The sequence below is a fragment of the Pleurodeles waltl genome, chromosome 3_1, assembly GCF_031143425.1.
Source record: "Pleurodeles waltl isolate 20211129_DDA chromosome 3_1, aPleWal1.hap1.20221129, whole genome shotgun sequence".
In the NCBI taxonomy this organism is placed as follows: Eukaryota; Metazoa; Chordata; class Amphibia; order Caudata; family Salamandridae; genus Pleurodeles; species Pleurodeles waltl.
This window is the reverse complement of record NC_090440.1, coordinates 96,011,122-96,035,642: the sequence shown is the minus strand read 5'-3', so window position 1 is coordinate 96,035,642 and position 24,521 is coordinate 96,011,122. Positions and strand designations below refer to the sequence as shown.

At 44.4% G+C, this 24,521-nt stretch overlaps 1 protein-coding gene across 7 annotated transcripts in view; it reads right to left on the bottom strand.

Annotated features, from left to right (window-relative positions):
* Positions 1-24,521, bottom strand: part of NAV2 (neuron navigator 2) — a 523,029-nt gene that overhangs the window by 208,600 nt on the left and 289,908 nt on the right. For all 7 annotated transcript variants that reach the window (XM_069221928.1, XM_069221926.1, XM_069221921.1 and 4 more), the window contains 3 exons: positions 20,098-20,207; positions 17,262-17,370; positions 14,868-15,254 (listed from right to left, as the gene is read on the bottom strand). In XM_069221928.1, the coding sequence (XP_069078029.1) occupies positions 14,868-15,254; positions 17,262-17,370; positions 20,098-20,207 (606 nt within the window). The remainder of the gene's footprint in view (positions 1-14,867; positions 15,255-17,261; positions 17,371-20,097; positions 20,208-24,521) is intronic.

Below are 24,521 nucleotides of genomic sequence, written 5' to 3'. Positions count from 1 at the left end.
TTCTAGGAAGAGGGATCCATCATGCACACTACACTGCAAAATAATCTCTCGGACCAGCCATGCTAGACCAGTGCTTAATTTGTAAATAAAAATGTGCTGGTGCTCAAAGCCCTCCTCTTAGACACGCGGTTGCTGATATTAAATATGGGAACATGGGATACTGAGGCAGCGTAATCCTAAAGCCATCTCGGGCCTCTTCAATCCATTTACAGCCACTCGCTGCCCCTTCAGCTCACTCTTGCAGCTTTCTGCTTTCTCCCTTTGTGACACTTTTTCGTCTTTCCCTTCCTCCGTCTTTCCCATATGTGTCTTTTGCTCGCAGCAAATGCTTGAGGCAGAAGAATAAGCGCCGGCCCTCAAAAATAAGTGCCGGTGCTCAGCACCGGAAACAACAAGCACAAATTAAGCCCTGTGCTAGACCCTATATCATCTGAGATCCATTTGCAAAGGAGGGGCAGATTGCACACACTCCTCGAGGACACAAACTCTGCCAAACACAACAAACAGCAGGTCTAGCACCGCAAAGTGCTCACAAGGCGACATGCAACTGTTGTACAAAACACCAAAATAAGTCACATTTAAAAGCCAGAACCTGTGTGGTGACTTTTATTCCCCAGACCACAGATATGCGCACACACAGCATAGGGCGTACAATAATAAGCGTAGAGTTGATGATCGCTCCTATAACAAGCACTGACAAAGCCAATAGGTCTGTACTGGATTTTTCAATGTTTATTTTGTCATGTGTTTTGCAAAACTTAAATGTTTGAGAAACTGTCCAGCTTCATCAATCTAAAAAAGGAAGAAAAAAAAACACTGGCTAAAAGCCAAAATATTTCTTGATCTCCATAAGCACTTAAGGGAACTCCATTATGTGTGGAATTGATCCTTGCAAAAGGGCAGAATGCCACTACTCACAATGAAATTAGTCCATGGGTGAAGTGGGCTGACCAACTGCCCCATGTAGCAGGCTGTAGCGGGCAGCAAAAATATGCGTGTGGCATTGTAACAGGCCAATGGATAAAGAGGCCAGGCTGGAAACCCCTATAAGTATGTTATACGTATGCATATAATTTTAGAAAAATATAAAAGGCTTGATTAGCAGCAGATCTAATAATAGACATGTAATTGTAATGTATTTATATAGTGCTTACTACCCCTGATGAGGCGTTGAAGTGATTTTTGGTGAGTAGCATGCTACTCTGGAACCCAAAAGGATTAGTGGTGGATTATTATAGAGAAATATGAGTACAGTATTAGTATAGGGAGGTATGAGTTGATTTGAGCGGAGGACATGCGAGTCTGTTAGTTGGATTGCATAGAATAATGGAGGGATGGAGGAGGGAAGAAGCCAGATGTTTTAATTGGGAGATCATAGTAGTAAGAAGAGGTTTGGGATGAGTAAAGGAGAGATACATGAGGGAGAATTTAGTAGAGTTGTACGGGTGATCATAGTAGTGAACTGAGCTGTACTCTAGCTATGTACAGCACGTGGTACAACAGCGAAGACAAAACTTTGAACAATGCGGTTCTTAAAACCTTGGGACTGAAAGAGCCTGCTGGTATCAAAAAGTGACTCCCCAGCTATTCCTTATTGCTGTTCTCAAATTCTGATGGACCACTCAGCCTTTTATCCTTCAGAGGTCGATAATATGAGAACCAAGGTGCTATGTAAAACTAAACATCCATTATTTGCAAATAGTGCCTAGAGACCCCTTGAGCGAACGTGTGTCCTACAGATATGCTCGTTAGGGTACGTGATATTAAAAGGTCCGACTTGAGGAACAGACTGTTCATCGTACGCAGATATCAACCATTTTCATGCAGTGCCACCAGATCCAACAGAATCAGCTAGAAGAACTGATTGATAAATGATATATGCATTAAAAATCTTAATTCACGCTTCTGATGGCGACCACTCCCCCTCCTCCCATGGATATTTTTAAACTGGATTTTGCCCGCACAATGGTGTTCATTACAAACCTTTGTGGGGTGGGAGTGTGGCGGTTTGAAACAGAAAAACCCTAAGAACAGACTGTTACAGCCTCCTGCTGCCAGGAGGGGACGAATCTCAAATATTTGCATTTTTCATGTATCCTAGTGCCAACGTAGGCTAACAGTCTACCAACTCCTGATGGAGGCAGTGAGACCAGGTGTTTGGTGACTGACTAAAAGTAAACAAGCCGCAGAGAGGGCATGGTGGGTGCCAAGGGAGGCAGAAGTAAAGCTCACCTGCGCGGAAGAGCGCTATGTTACCGCTCTCTGTAGCACCCACACCCTATTAATTATTTAAATATCCGAGTTATAACTTTAATATGGCTTTGCACCCCCAGCAGCCACTCTAACCTCTGGACTGAGCACCTTCACGAGGTGGAACAGGTCATGAAATAGCTTTCTTGACGAATTTCAGCAATACGAAATTACTGAACATAAACAAGCATAGATAAAGCCAATAGGGATCGCCATTGTCGATTTGTTTTCAATTTGGAATTTTGCTGCTAAGAGAAAGTGACTGAGGGAGACGGAGAAATAATATCCTCTTACGCACTGCAACGCAAGCCACGGAGAAGGACACAGGAAGCACCAGAGAAGACAGCCAATCACATCTGAGCTTGTCTCATTTGAGATTGACAATTTGTAAGCCAATGAATGAAACCGGGAGAACACAATAACCCAATAGCTGTGTGGGCCGCCCAAAGCCCACTCTAAGTACATGATGAAGTATGTTAAATACAGTGGGACTGTGGACAACAGATGGATAACGCAGCCTGTAGGCGAGACCTAGTCCCATCAATTTGAGTTGTTTAGGTAAGAGATACATGGTGAAACCAGTCCTTAATTTGTGCTTGTTGTTTCCGGTGCTGAGCACCGGCACTTACTTTTGAGGCCCGTTGCTTATTCTTCTCCCTCAAGCATTTGCTGCAAGCAGAAGACACATATGGGACACACGGAGGAAGAGAAAAACGAAAAAGCGTTGCAAAGGGAGAAAGCAGAAAGTTGCAAGAGTGAGCTGAAGGGGCAGGGAGCGGCTTTAAATGGATTGAAAAGGCCCAAGATGGCTTCAGGATTACGCTGCCTCAGTATTCCGTGCTCATACATTTAATTGCAGCAGCTGCTTGTTTAGGAGGAATGCTTTGGGCACGGCACATTTTTATTTACAAATTAAGCACTGGGTGAAACACTGTTGCTAAACATCAATAAAATGACTGCCTTAGTGTAGGTTAAGTGTATCTAACATATCTCTAAGAGGACCAGACTTATGCAGATTTCCGGGATATCAAATCAAATGAACTAATTTGCATATTCAGTGATTCTCCTAGCAAGCCCAGGTTTAAGGGTGCGATTCAGTCCCTTCGTGCCCCTGAGTATTCCCTTTGGGAGCTTGTTGGACCTGCGTTTTGTACAGGGCTTTAAGTGAGCCGGGACCTACCGGTGCTCAGCACTGGCAGTTCTAAAAAGCAGGTGCTGGGACAGGTCCATAACGGTCTCCTCATTTCCACCCCCACCTTCAGAGTGAAAAAAAAATCTTAGCTCTGCAGCAGAACCACACTTCGCTGCCTTTGATGTAACTTCAAAGAGGCTCATTATAGTTCGTTCACAGCCTCATCATTTTAGAACTGAAGCATTTTCAATATTATATACAATGAAGCCATTGTTGTTTATGTATCTTAGGCAACTAACAACCATTGACAAAGTCAATAGTCCTGGCTTTTTTACGTGTAATATCAGTTGCTGTATTATATATTTGGATGCAATGACAGAAAGAGGCAGCAAAATACCAGTCAGGTGGCACACTGTGCTAAGCACAGATATTTAGCTAATGTGTTTTAAGCCATGCCCTTAACTACATCAGCCACGCCCCTTTGAGAGACCCTCCAGTTTTTTCATCCCACTTAAAGGACTGGTCTTGTAGACTAACTTGAGTCAGCGCTACCTAAAATCTTAAAATCCACCAAAAGCATGTTGTTCTGTAATAATCACCTTGGTGTGGCTTCGGAGATGCCCATCACAAGAAAATCCTCCATGTGATCCTTTTAGCATATGTGCTGCCGATTACATTAAGCAGGGAACGGCGAGGCGAAAGGGACAAAATATGAAATTCAACGCAGTGCGTACATTATAAGCACAATCTTCAAAACTCAAGAATCTAACCGGGCTCTTTCTACAGCGCAAGAGTCTGTTCAAACAAACATCAACCACGAAACGTTAAATAAACCACATTCTATAAATTATTAGTCATGCCAGCGTTGTGTGGCCTTATAAGGCGTGTGTGTGTCCAGAGAGCCTGCACTTCACAGCCACGCTCATTGGTTAAGGGTACATTCCAAGGGTGAGGTGAAGTGGGGGGTTGGAGGGACAAGTGTTAATTTAGTGATGGTGGTAAGATCCTGTTATCATGAAGATACGTTTAGACTTCTTAGGTGTGTCTGACTTGGACATGTATAACCTGGGTGTGCAACTCAATGCTTTGTTCTGGAACAGCGCCTGCTTCAGGTAGAAGTCCAGCCACTTGTCGTGTGGGGATGTGCCTGGCAGGAAGCAGCCTAGGTGTTTTAGAGCTCTTCTGCTCATCTGCTTTTGATATATTTTTAGGTTTTTGGAAACCAAGCCAGGGAGGGTGCAGGGTTTGCCAAACAAATGTACAATATATATTTTTTTAAGGAAACACAAATCGAGTGTGGCTTTCCTGCCAAAGGTGGCTACTGTAATACAGGCCCCTCAGACCTTTAATTACCAGTTCTTTAAAATATACATACAGTCTGCCTTGGATTCGCCCAAGGAGAATTTCTAAATCAATGCAATTGCTTTCTGTTATTGGCTGTTTTGGCGTATCATTCCGCCTCCTGAGACATGCTTGCACCATAATGCATCAAGGGACTATTTTACAAAAAGTACACTCTAACTACCACATTTTTGGTCTCAGTTATTCTTTTGTCTCATACAGGGAAGCCTCTACCATCCCCAATACAAACACTAGTAACACTAGTATTACCTCACCACCAACAATACCAAGTATAATAAAAAACCAATACCACCAATATACCCAAATATCATCACATCCACCAATACCAATACCAATACCACCCCATCACGTATACACCACAATCAGTACCACCATCACACTAGTGCCACTATTACGCATTAACAAAGCCAGCAGGGCTGACTTTAAAGTGCTATTGCAACAAAAAACAATTCCGCCAGCCTGTGACTACATGCGTTAAAGACAGACCTATTGGCTATGCCGATGCATCATTAGATTTCCCAATAGAAGGCAGGACATGATCAAATAATGATGGACCTCATGACACAGATGCATGTCTCATGCCAAAACACTGATGTTTCCTGCACCAAGCTACTGTACCATGATACAGGTCTCAATCTTGCATGACTGGGGCGCCCAGGCAGGTTTCACTTACATGGTTCATCAGAACAATCTAACTTTTGCTTGTATGTTTCTTTAAGTCATATTCCTTCAAGCATTTCAGCTTCCCAAGGAAGAGGAAAATAATTGTCTTCTCTAGTGCCTCCAGGTCTTCCACAGATTTATCAAATGATCTGTTATCAGTTCACTTTTTCAATGATGTGTAAACTTACAAACTTAAAAGAGTGCAACAATGTCAACGGCTTCGTTCTAGACTTTGTTGTAGAAGCGACAGTCCTCTTGCCAGCACACAGATCCTTTTCTTGTGCCTACATTTTCTGAGGCTACAATCAGTGTCTGGGTGTGGACCAACATTAAAACAAATACACATATCATAGTCATGTTCTTCTGCCACGCACTCCTCATTCCCTAGCTGCTCTTATGTCTATGTCCAACTTTCTGTTCCCATTCTTAGCCCCCGCTACTCATTCCTATATCCCGCTACTCATTTCTCCTTCCCCTAACGCTCTTGGTTGGCCCTTCTCCCGCTTTTGCTTCTGTTTTGGATGCTCTGCACAACATCTACATGCACCAGTGTCCTTCATCTTTTACTCATCTTCAGTTGTGGAAGTCTATAGCCTTGGCCGTAATCTACATTCCATGTGCAAGCTCCACCTTGCCACTCATTATTCCCCCTCTCCTCCTCGTGCCAAGTCTTGTCTCCATGCTTGTTCTAAGGTTTGCCCCCAAGCATGAACAGTGGAAGCAATTTCAGAGCTTATGGCAAAATAGAGTTTTCGAGCTGGAGTGCTCCCCAATCACTAACGTAAGATCATTTTCATGTCTATTTCCTGTGGCTTGGTTCTGTCACTAGGTGGTGCTCTAAGACTGCTGCTTTACTTTTTCTCATGAAAGCACCAGCCTCAACCTCTTTAATCATTCTGTTCCCTCCCAAAGGGCTACTCTCTCTCCTCCCTTTCCATCTTAAGTGTCTATGATGTTGCTTCGCAGTGATTTTTTTATTGTATTATTCAATCTACATAACTTTGGAGAAGACGCCCTATACATGTAATAAAATCAAACTAACTATGAGAGTTATGTTTCACTGACAGAACTGGAACATGTTGCAGATTACATAGGATATCTCATGCTACTTGAAGGCACTATTTAGATGTCCCAATAAATATGTTTTCATGAGCAGGAGCACACCTAGAGCCCCTTTAAAGGTTTCCCTGATGCTGTGAGTTTCAACAAACAGTGGCATGTCAGCGCTTGAGAGCTCTAATAAACCGTCCATGCTAGGGATAGCCATTAGAAAGGCTCCCAACTGCCTTTTCGCTCACTGCTTGAAGATCAATGCTCCAGTGCAAGATCTGTACATCAGAAAATAGCTGTCAACTATGTGAGGCAGAATGGAAGAGACATATTTGGGATCCAAGCATTTTATTGAATGATTTTTTAAATAGATGTGACACCTTCCCACAAGTGAGGCCACAATAGGTTCTTCCAGCCTGAGTCAAACACTTGTTTTGCCTGTGGTCCATATGCAGGAGGTGTCAGTGTTTCCAAACTCATGCTGTATTTTAAAAAAGGCACAGGTAGAGTAATGAAAAACTAACGTGCCCCAAAAGTCCTATTTTCTTAGATATGAAACATGCTTTTTGGTTTTATTTTCCAAGCTTACTGTTTTTCCTTCCATTTGAATCTTGGCTCTAGAAGGCTCAATGGTTGTCAGACAGTGCTTAATTTGTCCCAGTGTGTGCCAGTGCTTGGCACCCGCACTTACTTTTAAACACCAGCATTTACAAGAGTACACCACAAGGTGGCGCTCTGTCCTTATTTTTGAGCACAGTAAAACAACATATACAGAACTGGCACTTTAAGGTCTTCCCTACAGCTTGGACTAACCTGAAATTGCCCAAAATTTCCCACTGGTTTAAGTGTGATGATTAGTAAGGGAAGTTGGCACTGGCATTTCTCATCAGTGGCGTAAACTGTGCCAGCTGCAAGAGGAAGACCTTGGAACGTACATTTTTACAAATTAAGCACTGGTGCGGCCCCAACGATAGCGCACTCCATGTTGGTGGCCAAGGAGAAAAATTACTTTAAAAGTGCTCTCATCTGGCTCCCCAAAAGCTTTTAAATCATTTTATAGCTATTCATAAAACCATTAGCCACTACTGTTTCTCCCCAGGAGAGAAACAGTCATCCTAATAGTGTATAAAAAGATCTTGAGGTAGATTTTGAAAAGTACACTGTGGCCTTTCCCAGAATCGAACCTGAGTGTTCAGAAATAAACCTGGGGACCTGCGGGGCCACTTTCCACAGGTCTGGAGGGAAGCCCTCGCTTCCCATCACCAGAAACTGGGAACTCGCACAATCTGTCCTGTGAATGCCATTTATTTTGGCTCTAGCTGCCTCTTGGCTTCCGTTCCGGCGCGGTGACTTGCGCCAATAATAACACACACACTCATCTCCCAAAAAACGACAGCCCTGTGAAAGTACAACGCGCAATAAAGGGCCATTCATGCCACAAACGTCTTAACGTGACCTTGTTTGCCACCCAGTCTGTGAGGGGTGCATTGCTGGAGCGTTCCGCAGCTCTGCCCGTGCACACAAGGTGGGTATGAAATATCCGTGCATATGTCCACTGAGAGCCACGTGTACGACAGCCCAGTGCAAGCTCTTCTGGGAGTAACCCGGCAATGTTAAGCCCCCGCCGGCAGATGGCGCTGCAAAGCCGCTACTTGAGACAGAATTAGCGGCAACATTTAGCGCCCAAAGATTTCAATATCTTAGAGAATCATTCATTACCTAAAATGTGAGCGACTCCCACTGTGCGAGCGCAAAAAAAAAAAAAAATCATAGGATCCGCAGGCGACAAGAACTTTTTATGAAAAAAAAAAACACCGGCACGCCACTTAACTACAGTTCCTAAGCGTGAAAAATGCCTACAAGTTTTGACTTCAATTCCGAGTTCAGCTCCTAAATGAAATGTCTTCATTTTATTTAGCGCTTACTAATGACTCTCGACTGTTTCCAAGCAGTCCCATATTCTTAAGGTTTGAAAAGCTGGCAAAACATCTGGATTGAAAAGTTTACCCCCAACCCCTACTTCTTGCCTCCTCTCCATCTAAAGAGCTGGTGCGGGAGTTTCGTGAACACATCAGCAGTCCCCTGGGAATCACTCTCAGCTCACTTACTCCGGCAGAGCTGGATCAGGCTTTCATCCTTCCTAAGCGGAGGCCCAATGAGAATCCTTGGCAGCTATTCGTCAAAAGCGAAGATGCAACTCAGCTTGTGGCGTGCGCTGCAAACATACTCATTAATATGATTTTAAATAATGATTGATGTGGGTACAGCTTGTTACGTCAGATGAATTGCTTTAAAAGGCCGTGAAAATAGCTGGAAAGCAACGAAGCGTCGTCGGGGGGGTGAGGGGGGGGGGAATATTAGGTACCACAGAAAGTTGAAGGCGTCTGAGGAGCCTTCAGCCACTGATCCAGGTGAGTGTGAAAATTAAAAATACATCAACAGGAAACACCAAACTGCCACACCATAACGAAGAAGCCACAGCCGCAAGGGTTTCAGTTTGAATTGTGGTAAGAAGAATGGAAAACCCATAGTAAAGAATGTATGGTGTCGAAAAAATTAAATCAGTCTTAAGTAGAGGGAACCTCTGCCCCCTCACTGATCCTAACTTCAACCCTAATCGACACCTATAGCTTTATCATAAACCTGGATTTATTCCTTAACCTAAAACTGACACAGTCCCTTACTCTGTCCATAAACCTCCTGCTTCACGTAAACCCGTTTCACCCACATCACACCCCTAGTTTCAACCATAAGTCCTTCTTAGGTCTGGCCTAGGGACAGCTTTGCTCACGATGACTCCTAAAGCTGCAGGCCGGCGCGGACACCGAGGGAAGGTAAAATTGGAGTGGACTATCTACAGCAGTGATTCCCAACCTTTTGACTTCTCTGGACCCCCACTTTATCAATGCTGGAACCCGGGGACTCCCAATGAATCATTATTGGAATCTGGGGGCCCCCTCCTGAGTCATTACTGAAAGATGGGGACCTAATATGTTAATATTATTGAATTTTCTAAGCAGTTGCGGCCCCCCTGAAGAGTCTTCGCGGACCCCTAGCTGGGAACAACTGATCAACAGGGAAGATTGTCACTGAGCAAAGGTATCAATGATAGCGTAAAATGCACTCAGTGAGAAAAGCATCTCAGACAGGTACCCAGTGAGAAAAGTGTGTGTGTGTGTGTGTGTGTGTGTGTGTGTGTGTGTGTGTGTGTGTGTGTGTGTGTGTGTGTGTGTGTGTGTGTGTGTGTGTGTGTGTGTGTGTGTGTGTGTGTGTGTGTGTGTGTGTGTGTGTGTGTGTGTGTGTGTGTGTGTGTGTGTGTGTGTGTGTGTACACACACATAAAAGCATTAACAGCATCATAGCACTTTTTAAAGGAATTTTCGCCATACTGCCCTGGAGCTGCGTTGCTGTGTAACATGGCTGGAAAAACCATTAACAAAACCAAAAAGATCTAGCATAGGCAAGAACTCGTGGCTTTGCCAATGCTTGTTTTAGGACTTCTGCCCTGGAGGAAGTGGTGGCAGAGACAAGGAGGGGCAGTTGTAGGGTAAACTATCCCTATGATAGGATGTAGTCACAGACAGCGAAAAGGTAACTTCGAGAAAAGCTGCACACAAAGCCACAATCACCAACACTCGAGAATCCCATTCTAAAATATCAGGAGTTCAACCAGGACGAAAATAGTGCAAAAAATCGAATATTTAAGAAAAAAGTAGTAAAGGGTCCCATAAATACGAGGATGTGTACATAACAAAGGAAGTGTGTATCTGCCTGCCAAGTATCGACCTATCTATGGACACCACAAATGTGGCAATTGCAAGGCTTGCTCCAAAGCAATTGTGGGCGATTCCTTCTTTTGGAAGGGTAAAAATTACATGCTAACAGATATGACTAATTGCAGAACTACCAATTGTATATATTTGATTAGGTGTACATGTCCCCTCCTGTATATAGGTGAAACAGGAAGAGAAGTTAAAGTAAGAATATTAGAACATATGTCTAACATCAGAAATGTAAAAGAAAGTTCCCCTTTAGCGTCTCATTGGAGACAATATGGACACCAACTAGATGATTTTTCTTGGACTGTCGTAGAAAAAATCAAAAAAGCAGGACAACTAGATGAGTCCAAAATAAGGAAAAAACGCGAAGTGTTTTGGATATTTACTCTTGACAGCTGTGCAAAAGGACTGAATGAACTTATACCTTGGGAAAATGCTATCACTTGATCAATATCCCTCTTCGGTTTGAACTTGAATGCAAGTATTTTAATACTACATCGAACTATGAGAGATAGCCTTTAGTTTAGATTTACGTATATATTTCTATAGATTGTGGTATTCTGTTTTCACTCTTTCTTATTTTTTAACTATCAATAACAAACTTAGTAGATATATTCTGTATCTACATTTTTGCCTATGGCCTCCTAACTATTTACCTAGTCTTTTTGCCTATTTCTGTAACTATCTACACTTTATATGCTTTGATATATCCAATTCAGTATTCTTCATTTCATTTTCTTTTCTATTTTCATCTCTTTAATTTTTCAGTATCTAAAAAGAACTTTAGTAGACATTCTGTATATTTATATTTTTTCTTATGGCTATTCATTTAGGTAGTCTTTTTTCTATTTTCTCTATTTTTTCTATTCTTAACTTTCTTAGCTATTGATATTTTGTAATACTCGGTATACACCTACTTTAGTAATTTCTATTTCTACTTTTACTCAAGACTACATATGGTATTTGTTCATATTCCTTTATCCTCCACCTTTATTTCCATTTCTATTTGCCATAGAGTGCTTTAGAACGTTATTTTCCAGCTAGAGCCATCGCTCCCCTTAGGATCGCGTAATTCCAATATGGCGGCGAACCTGGGACAATAACAGCATAACAAATGGCCTCACACTAGTTGCGTGGCCCATATCGATCCTCCATACCATTTAAATAGAAGGAAACCGCGGCCGCCGATGCGTACTATATTTTTTGGAGACAGCATCGGCCACCTGGTGAGTGTTATGTGAGCTTATTATTATTAGTAGCTGCCAGCTATTACCGAGGAGATAATTCTCCTTGATTGCCCCCGGGTGTATCTAGCAAGTCATCTTCATTCTCATTTTGTATCTCTATTTTCAATGTTGTGAACGAGTCATACTAAATAAACGAGCATCATCCTTTTGTTCTTTCGATGTAGGTCCCACTTTCTTTAAACCTATTACTATCAAATCTCAACGGAGACCATGTACCACACGATCAGATAACGGTTCGCTATATTGGTTTGCTCCAGCAGGTAAATAAAAACTAGGCTTATTTCTGTGGCTCAGTACCTATATATATATATATATATACATGAATAAAATTTTCTTTTAAATTATAGATAAAAGAGCCTTCAAATAATATTAACAATAAGATATACCTGTAGAGACTGGCGACTAATTATCTTTCATAGTCGATTATTATACATCTTTTAATATGCATCTTCTTATTTATTGTTTTATTCTTCAGCTAGATTGTTTTCTTTGCTGAATGGACGTCGATACGTCCATTCCAAGGACTGGACTTTCTCTGTGATTTCAACACCGCTTGATACATTCCCCAATACTACTTTAGTAAGCGATTTAATACCTATGGAATGGCACTATTGTTCTAACATGCACAGATGCATGGTCACACTAGTTTGGGATGTAATAATAATAATTGTATGCATTCTTACACAAGATACAATTTCATCAACTTTATACTAACATATCTATATAAATATGCTCTTAATGATTTTATTAATTAATATAATTAATATAATTATTTTACTACTTTTACTCTTCCAACTCTCACCTCTTAATAAATAAACCTTACCGGGATCTCTGAACTTTAAGCTTGAGTAATTTTCTCACCCATATCTTAAATTAGTGACAGGCACGTTTACTATATAACTCTAGATGTAGACACATCTATGCGCACATGGCAATTAAAATAATTGATGGAAAGAAGGCCAACAATTCCATAAAAGTATATTATGTTATGCTTTTTTCTTTTTCTTTATCAGATGACATGACTACAAGACTCCAGTGCATTAAGCATCCAATGAACAAATAACTTATTAGAGAATTGGCTGCTGAAATTAAACTTTTGTCGTTTTTTATCCACGGGAATGGCCCTGAAGAAGGTGACCTAAATATTATAGGAACACCGAAACGCGCGTAGGCCTTTGGTTTCCCAGCTTATCCTTGCTGGCCCCTGGTTCCCCAGCTTATCCTTGCTGTAACAACACCACTCCGACCTTTTCTTCTCCAACTACAAATCAATTATTTGCTGATTGGATTGTTATCGATACTTATCCATATATTTCTGAATATTTTCTCTATATAATTGTATTTATTGTATTTCATGTATGTTAGTCCACTCATGTTGATATATTTGTAAACAGTTCTTGGATCTATTTTGTTATTGTCTATACCTATTTTTATTTAGTTTTAGTGTGGTGTGTCTGAATTAGAAGTTTTATGTCATATTATCACATTCATTCTTTTTCCCCCTTTCTTCAACATTCTTTTGTTTCCCCCCCCCCTTATTTATCACATTTCATTAAAGTCTATTTAACTGAGAGTAGGTTTCTTGTATCTTGTTATTATTATTATTTTTTTATTTTCAGCGGCCTCTAATGGTTTGTATTTAAGATTTTGAATTATCATTAGTTCATCATCAGTACCCATAAGGATACCAGCCTGAAGTTTATCTGCAGCTTCAGCTACCTATATTATCTACTTTGTAGCTCACATAGTAGTTTCCCTTACTCTGCCTGCCAAGTGACCTACAGATTTTGTTGAACAATATTATTATTAACCTAAGTAACCCAAATAAACACAATCGGCTCCTTCTGCCAAGAAGGCATTTTCCCGCCAAGTGCCCTTTCACTTCTCAGGTTGAACGGTCCACGTTTGCTTTCTGTGGAATAGAAGTTGGCTCTGTAGTGAATAACTGCAGAAAGATCGCCATCTAGTGGTCAAATTCAGATACTATCGAATAGCTTGGCTTGAAAAGGAAAACAAAGTTTCAGCATGGGAAAAGGGTAAAGGATTCCTTATTTATTTGTTCAACCACTTGCAACTTTTTCTCTTGCAATTGTAATTGCAATTGTATTTATATAGCACTTACTACCTCTGACGAGGCGTAGGGGCGCTTTTCGGCGAGTAACACGCTACTCCGGAACCCAAGAGGAATTAGTGGTGGATTAGTATAGGGAAATATGTACAATCATCAACATGTGCAGGCCTAGGCTCGTAGTGAGGGGCTGGACATGTTCATATGAGTGCTGCCGCCATACCGCAGCGATGCTCAGGACCAAGACACACAACTCTATCTGTTCTTTTAGCTTATAGCAGTGCTTAATTTGTGCTGCGGGTTTCCAGTGCTCGGCACAGGCACTTAATTGCCAACACTGGCACTTATGACAGTCTGCCACACGCTGCTACTGATTATTTCATTTAGAGATGAGCACAACAGTTGTTTATTAATTCAATATACATTAAAAATGATTAATACCTGCCGTCCACGCCAGTATAAGAGTTAGTGTGTTGGTGCTGTCATTGGCAACGCTGGCAAGGGCAATGGGTGGTGCACGCAGTGGGCTCCTGACGATGGCCCTGACACCATTCTTTTTTTTTTTTTTTCTTAACAAATCAAGCACTCGCTTATAGCACCGTGCAATACGCTCTGGTGTCAAAGCGCCCCACCACCCATCATTTTATGGGATTTTTGGGGTCTCAGGCAACATATATTGTGGAGAATCATGTTCTAACAAATTTTAAGTTGTTACACGTTTTCTGCTAATTCCAGCCTGCATGATGCCAAATAATATCGAATAACACTTCAAATTTCTGAAATGGGGTCATACAAAAACAGCTGAAATAGGCCTTGCTCAGGGCGACAGAAATTCTTTGAATGACTCTATGCAGAAAGAGAAATAATAAGAGGTGAAGGTAGGCAGAGTGGGAGAGTGGTTGAGATAAAGAAAAAGAGGTGAGGTAAAGAATACGGTCAATTCGGGGGGGCACTGGGCAACTGCCCACTTTGCATATGCCATAAAACGTCTCTGCCACCCAACTCTGACGAAGGGCGTCCTTTCAAAAGAGCAGTTTCCGAATTTGTAAAATTCAGAAAATCTGCACAAAATAGAAGTTACTTTAATAAAAGAAAAATCAGCTTTTAAAGAAATCTCCTCCTCCTTATGTAAAGTGGAGTCTTGAGAAACATATATTTTACTTTAATTGGTCACACTGAATCAAACTCAACAGCATTAACATTCAGAGCACCAAAACCAATACATTTTTATATCCGAGGAACAGGGTATGAGACGAAAAGCTCACACGTCATCTGACAGCTACCAATGCCAAGTCTCATAAAAATCCCAGTTCTTACCCGCTGGTGACGTCGTCCGTCCTCAGGTTCTTGCCCAGTACGTCCCCATCGCTCATGTAGCCCGTGGCATCCAAACTGATGCCCTCAAGGTCCAGGTCTTCGCCATTCTTGTCGGCAATGTCCCCGTGGAGGTTACCTCCCCGCGATGCCAGCTGCCGCCGCAGGGGGGCAGAGTAAATGTAGCGCCCAGACTCGGCACTGATGAAGCGGCTGGCGTTGGCTCGAGGTGGGTACCCGTTGCCCATGGAGGGGGCGTCGCCAGCCTGGAGGCGGGGGCTGGACTGGCCGAGTCGCCATGGCATCGGCGCGGGCCTCCCTGCCATGCTAAGGATGCTTCGCCCGCTGATTTCGGTGGTGACGTTGGTGTCGAACGTGGTTTCCAATGTGCTATTAAAAAAGTACAAAGTTTTCAATGTTTAATATTTTGTATTTATCCCTCAAACTGCATTAACATAAATTTAAATATAAAGCCTAGAAATTAAAAATGCAAAATAGTGGCGAGGGAGGGCATGTCAATCGCAAAGGATCCTGGGAATAGAGTAAGTCCCATCAATGCTATCAGTGGGTAAACAGTGGGAGTGAAGTTGAAACAATACACATAGGGAGCTTTAACGAAGCCCCTGGTTTTGGTAATAAATCAAACCATATGTTTGGTGAGGTTTATGGTGAATCTAAGTTTAGAACAGACAGACTGGAATACATTTTCGTTGTAAAGGAATTTGTTGTAGGCTTCTAATATCAATGAAAAAAATTGCTGAAGGCTCGCTATAGTGGATTTCCCCCAAAGGTCAGTAAATAACAGCACAGCACATTATGGAGATAAACGAAAAAAAAAGTAATTTAGAAGCACATTTGTAAAAATTGAAATAAGGTAGCTCGAAGATCACATTAAATTGAGGTAATGTGTTTAACACAAAACCCCAGGACAACAATGTCTTGTATAAACTTGTCAGTCTCACTTCAGAAACACCAGTGTTTCCAAAAGCCAAACATTGCAGGGGTGTGTGGCTTCAGGAAAACTGATAATCGCTCAGTTTAATAAAACGCTTCTTGGGGTTAAAAGTGCACAGTACTCCTGGTCTTGGAAGTGGAGGGTGGGGGGGTAGGGGGGGTCTGGGGGTGCAGAAGGGTTTACATTGAGATATGAAGCCCAGGACTGTCCTAGCCCCAACATTTTAGTCTTAATCAGGCTGCCCCCTTCGTAAAACGTGTTAATACCTCACACCACACACTTTAAACACTCAGCACCTAGATTTACCCCCTCCTCTTGTTTAAGCACTTTTAACCCATGTGGTTTAATTCATGAAGGTCTATCTTGAGGTAAGCATCCTGGGACTGTCATAGCAAAGGGTTTTGGGATTTAGGCGGCTACTCTGGGTCAGCTTGTCCAATCAGCGAAGAGGTGAGGGAGTGCACAACTGGGCAGTGGCGGTGGACTTGGCCTTGGCTTGCTCGTTGGCTCAAAGAGAGGGGGCGCCAGTGTAGACTGGGCAGTGAGTATGCCAGGCGCAGCAGTGAGAATGTTGGGTGTTCAAACATGTGGAGCTGGACTGGGCTGAGTGAACAGCTCAGGGAGAGGGGCAACAGCGTAAAAAGGGGCAGTGTGAGTAGAGGCAGAGCTGGCCCGTGCCCACGGAACGGCTCTGGGTGGAGGGGATAGTGCCGCAAGCAGCAGTGAGGGTGGAGTAGGCGCTGCGTTGGGTTAGTCGCTCAGTTCAGATTAAGAGGGAAGCAGTTTAGGTCCTGGCAGTGAGGATGGAGAGGGCAGGGTCACATCAGCAGGTAATTTCAGAGAAGTGGGCAGAAGTTTAGATAGGGCAGTGAGGATGAGGAGGGCCTCGCTCGGTCAGCAGGCCATTTCAGGGACAGCAGTGTAGATTGGGGCAGTGAGAACAGAGATGGCCAGTAGAGGGACCTTTCAGGGAAGGGGACACAGTATAGAACGTGGGGGGGGGGGGGGGGCTGGGAGGGCTGGTCCAGCAGGTCACTTCAGAGAAGGAAGAAGCAGTATATGGGGCAGTGGGGATGTGGTGGGACCAGGCTCGGTCAGATGGTTGGTCCACTGAAGGGAGGTCATGGTCCACAAGAGGGCAGTGAGGGAGGTGGTAGAGTTGAGCTGTGCCAGCTGTCTGGGTCTGAGAAGGGGGAAGTAGTGCACTGTGGGACAGTGATGGGGAAGGGGTAGGTGGGACGAGGTAGGTGATGAGCTCTGTGATCTTCAGCAGATGGGACGTCGTGCAGCGGAAGCCAGGATCTGGGGCCGGTCGGCTCCCTGTAACGCAGTAAGCAGAGGCGGACCCATGGGTCTAGATGCTGCTGAGGGTGGAGGTTTACAGCTAGGCCTCTAGCCCTATGACTACAAATAATACGTAACAAGATGAATGCCCGTCCTACCTGTGAGTGACCTGGGTCCCCCTCAAACTGGACATGGTCTCTTCCAAGTTCTGCCGAAGATCAGCGATGTTCTTAACTGTCCGCAACCTTCGAGTCTCGGGGTCCTCTCCTAGACAAGAAAGAAAAGAAATATGAATTTTAGAGGGGTGGGAGGAGGAGCAGTCGAAATATAGAGCTTAATGTCTCTGGCAGTACTAGCTCTGAAGCTGGACTGAGCTCAGTTCTAATAAATAAGGGGAATAAGTTCTTAAAACCAGGTTGAAGGTAATGGAGGCATCACGCAGCAGCGTAAAGAAAACTTGAGGTGTCTCCCTCCTCCCCGCAAAGAATGGAGGGTCTTCCCCCTCAAATGGACTCACTCTGGAGCTTTCCAGCCAGGGTGCTATGCTAAGAGGGCCCCCTGGAGCTCGGCGGGGGGGTGTTGGGGGGGCAGGCGGGGGGGGCTGCAACGGGGCCTTGCCAGGGGGATAACACACTATATGAATCAGAGGCAACTCAAATGCATCCTTTGCTCCCTGATGAAGGAGAGTCGAGGTTAGTTAGAGGATGCTGAGCCGGTCGCTCAATCACAACACAGTCTCATTTGAGCCCAGATGCAGCACAGGCGACACCAGCAGCAGTTTCTGCGCACTGAGTTAAGGGCGGCACCTGGGTCAAGGGGGGGTTTCTGTAATGAGGAAAGGAAGTATTGTCGAGGTGAGACTGGAGAGTCAAGGTGAGACCAGGGTGTCAAAGTGAGACTGGAGAGTCAAGGTGAGACCAGGGTGTCAAAGTGAGACCGGGGTGTCAAGGTGAGACCGGGGTGTCAAGGGGAGGCCGGGGTGTCAAGGGGAGGCCGGGGTGTCAAGGTGGGACCGGGGTGTCAAGGTGGGGCCGGGGTGTCAAGGTGAGACCGGAGAGTCAAGGTGAGACTGGAGAGTCAAGGTGAGACCGGGGTGTCAAGGTGAGACCGGGGTGTCAAGGTGAGACCGGAGAGTCAAGGTGAGACTGGAGAGTCAAGGTGAGACCAGGGTGTCAAGGTGAGACCAGGGTGTCAAGGTGACAGTGGAGAGTCAAGGTGAGACCGGGGTGTCAAGGTGAGACCGGAGAGTCAAGGTGAGACTGGAGAGTCAAGGGGAGACCAGGGTGTCAAGGTGACAGTGGAGAGTCAAGGTGAGACCGGGGTGTCAAGGTGAGACCGGGGTGTCAAGGTGAGACCAGGGTGTCAAGGGGAGACCAGGGTGTCAAGGGGAGACCGGGGTGTCAAGGGGAGACCGGAGAGTCAAGGTGAGACTGGAGAGTCAAGGTGAGACCAGGGTGTCAAGGTGAGACCAGGGTGTCAAGGTGACAGTGGAGAGTCAAGGTGAGACTGGAGAGTCAAGGTGAGACTGGGGTGTCAAGGTGAGACTGGGGTGTCAAGGTGAGACCGGGGTGTACAGGATGATAAAAAGGACACGCTGCCTAGTGCGGGAAAGTCCGGTTTCCACAGGGCCCCTAAACCTGAATCAACCAATCAACTAGAAAGCCTTTGGCTAACAGACCAACAGGATGGCTTGGTCCACTTTGGCACCTCAATGACATCAGTCATAGGCCGAAAAAGGAACTCAAGTTCTCGCTTTCCTTCCATTGCCTCGTGTTTTGTCCTTTTTTTTAAGTATCTCTTTACAATTAACTTTTGTGCACATGTACGTATCTGGCCACAGCCGTGTGGCAGGTCTACTGCAATGTTTATTTTCAATGTAAAACATGCATTTTGCTTAGGAACACGTTACTTGCTGGGTATTTAAGCACAAAGACCTCTGTGGTGTGTATAGAGATCCCTTTTTCATGAGCCTTATGCTCCACTTGATACTAGAAGTGTCATGCCAGACCTACTCTGTGCACAAATCGCCTCCTGACAAAGCATAGATGGGGCAAGGCACTGCCGGGCTTGCAAGAAGACACTAAATGTCGATTTAACAACCCTGGAGCACAAAACACGACTATGAAGCACAGCGCCACTAATTGAAAGCCATTTTGTGAAGTCTCAAAGCATTGGTCAAAGGCCTTTGAGCCGCGTCGGGGACACTACACAATCAAACCCAACTCCCTGGATGAACTGCCTGACGGGGGGCTTGGATCCCAAGAGCTTTAAGATGCAAATGTGCTTTTTCCTGTTGAGCAGAAGCCCTTTCACCCTGATGCTGAGAGCGGAACCAGGCTCAGAAGCCACATGAATTAGACACATGAAACACTCAACTCCACCATTGGATGCCGTAGGCCGAGACGTTCAACTACAAAGGAAGGCCACTTCTCCACCCAGGAGGAAACGCTTCCATCTCCCAAGCGACGACCTGCTTCCAGGAGCCGACTACAAGACCGCAAGACGGTTGGTGTCTGTGTAAGTGGGACCGCAAGCTTTCATATTTCCATTTTATCGCTACAATACTGAGCAAATGACACAGACACACATCTGCAGGCTCCACCACATTGGGGCTTTCCAAGTCAAGAACCTTTATGTGTATTTAGGAGCAATGAATTTTTGATCACAAACCTTTTACAAACCAAGGACACACTCATTGATCGTTAGGGAGGGATGATTAGTATACTTTAGACAACTGGCAGTTGCTGAACGGATTAATCACTGATAAATTTTAAATGGCAAAGTCATATCACTAATGTTGAAACATGAGCACGTATATCTACAGCCACACATGCTACGAACACATATCTACATGCATGAAATGTACATTAGCATGCTGCTTATCAATATTGCAAAGGTTCCATGCACAGGCAAGAGACAGGAAGGCGCTGCTGACTACTTCCTTCCCGATGACTTGCGGAAGCAGTCTGGCCCGCTCTCCCCAAGTTTACTCACCAGATAGGTCTTCCAAGGGTTGTCCCGTTTTACTGAAGACTGACGGGTCCGGGTTCAAGCCAGCGGTGCTGTTATCCATCGACAGGTTCCCCTCACTGTCCGTCTGTGACCTGAAAACGGCACAGACACAACATAGTCAATCTCCGTGGGTTCAGTTTCAGAAATCGCCAGCCCGCCCCGTCCCATTCACCCGGAAAACACAGGCAGCCTGACTTTACATAATTCATCGGTCCCACGAAGGACACTGTCCTAGAATCCCAAACAGTCGCTCAGGCGGAAAAATGAAATATTCATGAGCAAATATTCTGAATGTACCAACCCCACCCGGCAAAGCGTCATCCACTGAATTGCACTGGTTTCTGTGAAAGATGCCAGCTTGGGGTATGCAGGTATTTGCATATTCATGAATTTCAGCTATGATCTATAAATTGCTACACAAAACTCAGCTTTACAAATACTCAAAACTAAGCTACAGAAATCAAACTCTAGAATTTCGTATGCAAATCTAGAAAGAAAAAGAGTGAGCTCATAAGAATTACAGAGTATGTCACCTAGAAGCAGGGAGACAGGGAGGCCAGGTCTGTCCCCTGCCTCCGTGTTATGTGTTCTCGTAGGCTGACATTCCACTCTTGTGGGGTTGGTCACCCACCTACTAGAAGGTGCTGACCAGGATGAAATGAGGGCACAAGTGGGATCTGTAGCTACACAAACAGCAGTAACCCATGGAGCCCTCTGTATGTGGCCCTCTGTCAGAAGAGTCCCTCTGCCAACAGCCTCTGGACACAATGTGGAGCACATCAGAGGTCAGTCTTTTCTGCTGCATAACATCGAGGTTAATCTATGCCTTGTGGGCCCTCGAGCAGATAAGGCAGTGGAGGAACAAGGAGACAAGTGAATTGTTGCCCAAGATCACACATACCACTATAGTGGGGTAACCAAGATCTCTACTCAACAGCCCTGCTGCCAGGTTACACCGCCTGGTGCGTAGAATATACCTCAACAGGGCACTCCAGAGCTAACATACAGAATGCACGTGCGCTGAGCCGCAGGCATGCTGTTCCACAACCTGTGCAAATCATGTGTGGAAGGTGCTCGTGGCACTCTCTGAAGGAGCTGCTGCAACTTGCATGGTTTCACCTTGTCACATCTCATAGAACTCAAGTAGCCAATGAGGTTCATGATCAAAAGACAGACAGTCTGATGTGAGCGACAAAGCAAATCTGTAATCAGAACCTTTGAATGACGCGCTTAGCAGTGCGGCCTGTCCCGGTGCAGGAGTGCCGCGGGCCCTGCAGGGGTAAGACGATGGGCCCCTGTGGCTCCTCTGTGACTGGCACACACTGACTGCCCGGTGGGTGCGCTGCTGCCCCGTGTCTGACCGTTCTCACTTCTCTCCTGTCACTTCGAGCAAGTGTGTCTGTGTAGCGCTAGAGCGAAGGAGCTAAACGTTTCTAGGCACTGGGCCCAGCAGTGCTGGTGAGACCAGGCCCCCTCCGACAAGGACTCAGCGGGCAGCGGTTTCAGAGCGGCTCCTGGCCCGCGAGGGACCATCGCCAGTCCCCACAGTACATCAGCGGGGAAAAGGGGGAGGGAGAGGAGAGGATGGGGGGGTGAACGTTGGGGTGGAGGGGGTGGGGGGGCGAGTCAGCCAGCTCTCTCAAGCCTTTTCTCCACCACCCGGGGGCAGGGAGAAGAAGGGCAGCGTCATCCGGAAACAGCCAAGCACCAGACTTGGAACCCCACATTATTATGTCATGTGTACCCCCAAAGCGCCCTTGAACGTCTAAACACTTGTGAGGTACCCAGGGGTGGGCCATCCTAGCTACACCACGGCACGCTTGACAGCAGCACGTGTTCATATACCTATAAAGGAACTGATAGAAACATTGTCACAGGCCAGATTTTCGGCATACTGTTTCAGTATTACACACAGGTTTCAGTATATAACCTGTGGCAGGTACACTCATGTCTACAGGATAACATGGCCATTTAAATACATTCTTAGGTAACCGCTGGCAGATTCCTGTCTATATGATAACATAAGTGATGTAAACAAAGTGTAACATGACCTGCACCAGGGCGTCCTATATACAGGATAACACGTCTGCTATGCAATCACTATTATATAATCTCCGACAGCTTCCTAGACAGATGTTGACATATGTGTTCTTATTATTTCACCCAACCTACAGCACCGTTTTCTGTTTGGCGAACAGCACGACTCTCACGCACACTGTTACAAAACCTTTTCAGGACAGCTTATCTACAGGATAACATGTCTAAGAGAAGCACTTTGTTACATTAGGACGTATTTCTTCAAACGTGATAGCAAACCTGCCGTGAACTCAGTTATACGACCCATAAAAGGTCCTTCCAATTATCGGATAATATGTCTTTCCTGAACGCCTTCCTAGAAACCTCCATCGGGACAGCCCGTCTACAGGGTGAGATGTCTGACCAAAACACATTGTTACACTTCCTGTGGTACGTATTTCTTTATACAGGATAACTAGACTACATAAACAAACTGTCAGGTGAACTGTGAGGTTTTTAATTTAGAGGGTAATATGCCTGTTATGACATGTTACTAGGAAACCTGTCTCAGGACAGGCTATCTGCAGAATAGCTTCAGGGGGGATGTTTGGGGTGTTACAGCCCCTAATAAATGTATTTTCTGAAGAATAGTTGGGTGCAGTCGCTTTCAGTCCGGTGTCTGTAGGATTTCGCGTGGCATTTACGCACACTGACAAAAACACACACACTCTCTCATCTCAGTTTTGAAAGCCCTAAAAATGTTAATTATTTTACAAAATATTGTGTTTCTCTTAGTTAGTCCTCCTAAGAATTCGCAAACCTCTCCTTTTCCACTGCCTCTTCAGCCCCTCTCACGCGCCCTGCTTGACATATAATGCATTTAAACATTATATGCCAGCGTGATTGTCTGGAAATCTGAAACTCACCCTCCGCCCCCCAGTCTTACTAACCAAGCCACGCCCCTGCACATTACTACAAAGCCTATGTGAGGACATCCTATCTGCAGGACAAGACAGATGACCAAAGGGCTTTCCTACATTAGACATGGTTTGTCTTTCTTTAAACAGGATAACAAGCCTACTGTAAGCAAACTGTTACATGACCTGCAAGAGCTCTTCCTATTTAGAGGATAATATGCCTGTTATGAAACATTACTACAAAACTGTCTCAGGAAAGCCTATGTAAAGGATAAAATGTCTGACATAACCACTTTATTACATTAGTGTTTACTTCGTTATGTGTGATAGCAAGCCGCCCTTAAACACAGTTATACACCTCATGAGAGGTCTTTTTATTTAGTGAATAATATGTCTGATATAAACATATTACAAAAAATCTATACCTAGTCAGCCTATCTTACAGGATGAGATGTCTGACCAAAGCACATTGTTTCATTAACTGTGGTACATTTTTCTTTATACTGGATAACAAGACTACCATAAACAAACTGTTATAAGACCTGTAAGAGCTCCTCCTGTTTAGATCATGTGCCTGCTATAAACACATTGTTGCACGACCTGTAAGATGTCCTCCTATTTAGATGATGCGTCTCCTATAAACAAATTGTTACAAGACCTGTAGGAGGTCCTTCTATTTAGAGGATGCATCTGCTATAAACACACTGTTACACAACCCGTAGGAGGTATTTCTATTTAGATGATGCATCCCCTATAAACTCACTGTTTCACGACCTGTAAGTAGTCCTATTTAGATGATGTGTATGCTATAAACACATTGTTACATGACCTGGTCCTCCTATTTAGACGATGCGTCTGGTATAAAACACATTTACACAACCTGTCAGAGGTCCCCCTATTTAGATGATACGTCCACTATTAACACATCGTTACACAACCTGTAAGAGGTCCTCCTATATAGACAATGCGTCTATGGAAACCCATTTACACGACCTTGAAGAGGTTCTCCTACTTAGATGATGCTGCCACTATAAACACATTGTTACACTATCTGTAAGTGGTCCCCCGATTTAGATGATACGTCCACTATAAACACATTGTTACACAACCTGTAAAAGGTCCTCCTATTTAGACGATGCGTCTGGCGTAAACACATTTACACGACCTGTAAAAGGTCCTCCTATTTAGATGACCCGTCCACTATAAACACATTGTTACACAACCTGTAAGAGGTCCTCCTATATAGACAATGCGTCTATGGAAACCCATTTACACGACCTTGAAGAGGTTCTCCTACTTAGATGATACTGCCACTATAAACACATTGTTACATGACCTGTGAGAGATCCTCCGATTTAGATGATGCGTCTGGTATAAAACACCTTTACACTATCTGTAAGTGGTCCCCCGATTTAGATGATACGTCCACTATAAACACATTGTTACACAGCCTCTAAAAGGTCCTCCTATTTA